At 41.1% G+C, this 6,721-nt stretch overlaps 1 protein-coding gene across 1 annotated transcript; it reads right to left on the bottom strand.

Moving 5' to 3' along the window:
- Positions 1-4,531: 4,531 nt before the first annotated feature.
- On the bottom strand, positions 4,532-5,474 carry LOC115517269 (60S ribosomal protein L32-like). The gene is given in 3 exon segments (XM_030320358.1): positions 4,532-4,727; positions 4,729-4,939; positions 5,411-5,474. Coding segments are annotated over 3 exon segments (420 nt in total). The 3' UTR covers positions 4,532-4,582.
- Positions 5,475-6,721: the final 1,247 nt, after the last annotated feature.

The following is a 6,721-nucleotide window of genomic DNA, read 5'->3' as shown; positions in this document are numbered from 1 at the left end:
GCCGGGGCCGCGGCGCCGGGATTGTGACGTCACCGCGCAGGGACGTGCTCTCCCGCAGCCGAGCTCCCGGGGGTACGCGGAGGGAGGGGGAGAGCTGTTGAGGATTGTGGAGTGGGGAACGAGGGGAGGCGGCCTTTACTGGGCGGGGAAAGTGTCCCAAACACCGGTCTGTGGCCCTGGGATCCTGCCAGTCGTCCACAGAGCCGCCTCCTGTCGGGAGGTAAGTCACCAGCACCTGGCAGGTCTTGTCCCTGCGGGAAGAGCGGGAGACAAGGTGGCCTCATCTGGTATCCACGTCCCCTGGGTCCCGGAAAAAAATCAAAAGCAAATGTTGGTTGAGGTCAGGGTAACATTTAGTCAGTTCCCAATAGTTAAATTTCAGAGCAGTGAGCGAACATTGGGATTAGTGAAAATCCTGGGGGTGAAAGATATCTATATATTTACCTCTTGATTTTTAACCCCAAGAATCAGTTTGCATTTCCTTTCTGCTTACTGAGCACTACCCCTCTTCCCTCCCCACCCCCAGCCTTTTTCATCTTAAGGCTCCAATATGTTTTTCTTTAGGCTGGAAGAGAGTTGCAGTATGAACAAGGCCTTGATTGATCTGTGGCTTTCTACAATTTGTTTAATGTTGAAGCAGTTACCTAGCTTTGGATCCTTGCAAATAAAATCATAATACGGCAGGGAACATTCTGTAACCTGGTGCTTCTCCTTAGTGGCACCACTGACGTTTTGGGCTGGGTGCATAATTCCTTGTTGTGGGAGGTGCCCTGTACCTAGTAGGGTGTTAGCAGCATCCATGGTCTCTACCCACTAGATGACACTAGTAACCCACCCACTCCACCTCTGGCTGTGACAAGCCTGTCTCCAGATATTGCCAAATTTCCCAGGGGTAGGTGGCAAAATTGCAACCCCTTTGAGAACCATTGCTGTAATGGAAAAAGTACTGGCTTTGGAGGCAGATAGGTGGAACTTTTCTGCCACTTGATCTTTGGAAACCTCTCTGAGGCACAGGTCCTTCTTTTCTAAAATGTAAAAGACGCTATTAATGTTGTAGTTGCAAGGATTAATAAGTCCACTGCCTGGAAAATAAAACGAGGCTTTCAACAAATAATAGTTTTCTCTCTTTGTAAGACCCTATCTCAGAAAAGCTGGGGTATCAGAAAAATTCAGATGTAAGGGAGTAAGTCAGGAATCCTATGACAAGGAAAGGGGAATAAGCCAGAAATTCAGTTACAGTAACATCTGAACTCCTGGTTCGCTAAGACTAGGGAAAGGAGAACATTAGATTAAAAATCTGAGGAATGTGGAAGGATGTGTGATGGCTCTGTGGCCCCAACAACAAAGGTCTAACATGGGTAGAGAGTCACGTGTTACCCAGAGAACAAAAACTCTCTTGCCTACCTACTCACTGATACTTGAAATCCCTGTCTAAGAACATGAAGCCTTTTATTCCACTACTGGCATCTGGAAAATACCTTGCATATAATAGGTCTCTGGTAAGCATTTGTTAAACTGAATTAGAGCTAAAGCTTAAAGGGCAAACACCCCTGGGAAGATAACACAGTGACTTGATTCACACGAAGGTGATGCCAGCTCCTCTTATGAAAGTACATTTTAGGATATGAAAAGTGGATATTGCTTTTAAATATCTCCAAGATCAGGAGAGGGTTCTAGAGACAGCATTGCTTGGTACCCAACTTCAATTGAAGCCATCCTCATTATTTAAGTATTTTGTTCCAATTCTTTCAAAAATTTACTTTCTCTCTCCAGTTTTAGCAGCAAACATGTTATCCTAAGTTCAATTTAATATGTCCTTGGCTTTCACTCTGTGTGTATAAACAAGAAAGACAGGGTCCTTTCTGGTTGCTATTCCCAGGAGGCAATCCATGATCATAGACAGGATGCATACAGCTAGTATGGGCTTATGGTGGAGTTAGTTCCCAGAAATACCCCTCCACTGGGAAGAATCACCACCAGGTGCAATGGACTTGGAGAGGGGCCATTCCTAAAGACCTTTTATTGAATATTTAAGTATGAATTTCACATTAAGAAATTATTCCAATGGTATACTTTTTATTGATATCTAGAAATTTGTATGTTACATTTTAGAAGGAAATTATTTTTTGGCCCTAATGAATTGGCATGTTTACTTTTACTATTGGGTTTCCCTTTTTGTCTTAGCTGATAGAAAGCATAAATAAAATGTATGCTCAGTTGCAATAATTATTCATAGCCTATTTTTCTATTTACCTCTAATTGCCTTTATTAGGCAGGTGGCTTTTTTATTCCACTCTTGTTTTAATGACTCAGTTAAACTTCTGTTTTATTGGAGGAGCTCTAAGCCCTTTGGAACTGGAGATATAAATAAAATAAACTATGTATCACACATACCATAATATATAGTCTAATACATATAATAGTTTATTTACTGCATTTTATTTTATATTTTAAAAATCATTATTTCTACATTTAGTCTATATGTTTATAGATAACCCTTAGTTTCATAATTCAGAGGATTCCTAGAACTCATGTTTGTCTGTTTGGACCTGCTTAACATCATGGTGAAAATTATCCAATAAAAGCAACAAGACGTAAAAGGCCAAGATAATCTTTTTTCCATTCATTGTGTTATCATGAACGTATTTTAATCCTGAAAGTCCCTGAAGGACAAAAACAAACAGGAAAAATTTTTTAAAGAAATATATAACAGGGCGGAGTAAAAGAAATACAATTACATGATGTGTGTGCATTTTGTGTTGACCAGTTTCAAAACAAAATCCCTTAGGTTTTGGTGACTGAAGAGCACTTAAGAATGTGAGCCATTGACTAGCCCTTAGTCATTCTCCAATCAAAACACTGCAGCTCCTGATTCATCTACTACTAAAAGAGAAAACAGAACTTGGACCTTGGAGGGGTTAGCATGTTACACAGTAATGGATTAATTTGTTGTTTGTCACTAGAGAGGGCTTTAAGAAAGTTTTTCTTTTTTAGAAAGTTTTTTTTTTCTTTAATGTTTATTTATTTGAGAGAGAGAGAGACAGTGTGCATGCGCACACACGAGTGGGGTGGGAGGCAGAGAGAGAGAGAGAGAGAGAGAGAGAGAGAGAGAATCCCAAGCAGGCTCCATGCTGTCAGCACAGAGCCCCACATGGGGCTCGATCTCACAAACCATGAGATCATGACCTGAGCTGAAATCAGGATTTGGATGCTTAACCAACTGAGCTACCCAGGTGCCCCCAAAAAGTTTTAAGCTGCATACCTGTGAGCAGAGCAGCCAAACTGAGGCAATATTAACCTACAAATCTTACTCAAGGAGTATAAGATGTAACTGAAAAACATTTTTAAAAGTGACCCTTAGGTAGAACTTTTCCAACTATAGTTAGTGACATACATGGTGAATTCATTTTTGAGCACAGGAAAAAAATTAATGGATTAAAAAAAATTCTCATCATTGTCAATCTAGAGCTTGATTTTTCTTAATTTTATTGTTTAAAGCAGGAGAGAATGGCATGACCATAATTCTCTATAAAGCAATATGTGCCCAACAGACAGAAGAGAGTGATAGCAGGATATACTGACCCCAAATGACCATTCTGAGTTCTAGTAAGGAATTGAACTTTGCTATCTCAGCACAGGCATAATCTTGCACACGGTAAGTGGTCACTCTAAGAACTATAGCACCCTCTGGAGTTTGTGCTGCATTTAATGTGCTCCATTGTATACTTTATCTTCATTTTTCCTATAGTGGAGAAGAACACGGAATTATGGCTCTATAGGCAGCTTAGCTGCTTGTTATTACTAACAAAAGAGTCAATCATATAGTGTGGCTCTTAAGTGAAGGCTGCCAGAATTGCAGATATTAGGCCCCTTAATACCTGTCACAGTCTTCCATTGCTCTCGTTTCTCTCCAACTGTGTTCTTTATATCTTTTCCTCCAATTAAGAGAACAAGTCTCTGTGAATGGAATTTAATCATTCTGTGGTTACTAGGTAACCTGTTGCCATAGCTTAAGAAGAGCATTTTATCTCTTCTCCACTGCCAATCAGTTGCCACAATACATTGGGGCAATGCTTGGCCGAAAGGCTTGATAATCTCCGCCTAACGTATTCCCTGTTTACAAGTGGCTTCACCGTTAAAAACAAAGCAAAGCAAAGGACATAACCAAGTTGTCAGTCTATCCTGGTCATATTTGTTTCACTTAAAAAGCAGGGTTCGGAGTTTTAACAATTAATGGATTTTGGAAAGTTGCAGTGAAGCTCTTAGAAGTGCGTCTGTGATTCACAAACTACCACACACGAATCAATTAAAACAACAACTAGGTTTTGTTAAGCCACCGATGAAAACCATACTTTATTTGTGCCCTATCTAGTTTTCCTTAGGGATTCAACCTCCTCTCCCGTCATACTTTGTCTTTTAGGGTATCTGCCTGCAATATACTCCCCAAACACTTTAAATTATTAGGCCGAATGACCCAAAATTGCCCTTTTATAAATCAAAAGTGGTCAAATAGAGACAATGCTTTCTTTTCTTTTTAGTTTTATGGCTCTATTAACACAAATATGACAGGCACATAAACTGTCTATTCATTTTCTTCGCTGCGCAGCCTGGCTTCAGGATGGGTGCCTCTGACGGCCAGTGGCACTGCTCTTTCTGCAGCAGCTTTGCGGTTCTTGGAGGAGACGTTGGGAGTAATCTCTGCCCAGTAAGATTTTTTGCACACACGACACTTCAAGCTCCTTGACCTTGTGGACTAGGAACTTCCGGAAGCCACTGGGCAGCATGTGCTTTGTTTTCCTGTTGCTCCAGTAACCGGTGTTGGGCATCGAGATCTGGCCCTTGAATCTTCTGCCCACCCTATCGTCAGTGCCTCTGGGTCTCTGCCAGTTGTGCTTAATTTTGACATATTGGTTTGACTGGTGCCAGATGAACTTCTTAGCTGTCTTTTTTTTTTTTTTTCTTTTTGAGAGAGGGAGAGAGAGTGAAAGAGAGAAAGAGAGAATGCAAGTGGAGAAAGGGCAGAGAAAGAGAGAGAGAGAGAGAGAGAGAGAGAGAGAATCCCAAGCAGGCTCCATACTGTCAGTGCAGAGCCCAATGTGGGGCTCGAACCCACGAACCACGAGATCATGACCTGAGCCAAACTCTGGCACTTAACTGACTGAACCACCCAGGTGCCCCTCTTGGTTCTCCCTCTCTCCGTCTTTTTTTTTTTTTTTTTAAGTTATTTATTTATTTTGAGAGAGGCAGAGGCAGCGTGAGTGGGGGAGGGGCAGAGAGAGAGGGAGAGAGAGAATCCCAAACAGGCCAGCACTGTGAGAGGGGAGCCTGACAAGGGGGCTCAAACTTACAAAACTGTGAGATCATGACCTGAGCCAAAATCAAGATTTGGTCGCTTAACCAACAGAGCCACCCAGGGGCCCCTTGGTTCTCTTTTTAATGATCTTGGATGTCACCAGAGGTCTGAGGGCAGCCATTCAGGAGGCATTTCCCACAGTGAGGACACAGTCTAGAAATTTTGGTTGTGCTCCGGGCACAGAAAGACTTCCTCTGTGTCATTTATAACATGTGGAGTGGATGTTTATATATGATAAACAGACAAATAAGAGACTGATTCTCTGAGCCTTCTTAATTTCCTTTTTATTTTATTTCATTTCATTAAAAAAAAATTTTTTTTTAACGTTTTATTTATTTTTGAGACAGAGAGAGACAGAGCATGAACAGGGGAGGGTGAGAGGGAGAGGGAGACACAGAATCCGAAACAGGCTCCAGGCTCTGAGCTGTCAGCATGGAGCCCGACGCGGGGTTCAAACTCACGGACCGCGAGATTGTGACCTGAGCCGAAGACGGACACTTAACTGACTGAGTCACCCAGGTGCCCCCTTAATTTCCTTTTTAAATGAGCCTCACAGGGAACAAATATTTCTTTTTGCACCTCAGAAAATTTGGGGGCTAGAAGGATGCCAGTGATTCCTAAACCAAAATATCCATCTTGTAGAAAAACCTACTGGAGCACAGAGAAGATAAATAATTAGCCTATACAACTCAGCTTTCTGACTCTTGATTTAATGCTCATTCCACTAAGTCAAGAAATAGGCAGCTAGACAATTATTTCAGTGACATTTCATTATGCCTGTTTGCACTTTTATGCACGTGCTACCTAAAATAATGGAAAAATCTTTTTCATGTGCAATCATGGACATATAAAATGGGAAGGGTAAATGAGACTTTGCTTCAGTCCTTTCTCTTAGGCAAACCTGTATCTAAGCTGTCTAAGATAAGTGTATGTATATTTTAGAGTCATATCTTTTTCTAAAAGGCTAACATATATTATTCTTCCAAAATGAAATAGAGCTCAGTTGAGCCCAGTTTTTCTCCTACCTCGAAGATGATTACTTTGCCGTAATCCAGAAAGACCGTCATTGACATTGAGTTTAGGAACATTTTATTTATTTTGTTTTGTTTTGTTTTGTTTTGTTTTATTTTATTTTATTTTATTTTATTTTATTTTATTTTATTTTATTTTATTTTATTTTATTTTATATTTATTTATTTATTTTGAGAGAGAGAGCATGCAAGCAGGGGAGGGACAGAGAGAGAGAATCCCAAGCAGGCTCCTGTGCTGTCAGCACAGAGTCCCACACGGGGCTCGATCTAACAAACCATGAGATCATGACCCGAGTTGAAATCAAGAGTTGGATGCTTAACCGGCTCAGCCCCCTGG

This window comes from Lynx canadensis, chromosome B3 (assembly GCF_007474595.2).
Source record: "Lynx canadensis isolate LIC74 chromosome B3, mLynCan4.pri.v2, whole genome shotgun sequence".
Taxonomy (NCBI): Eukaryota; Metazoa; Chordata; class Mammalia; order Carnivora; family Felidae; genus Lynx; species Lynx canadensis.
This window is presented reverse-complemented; position numbering and strand designations above follow the sequence as displayed.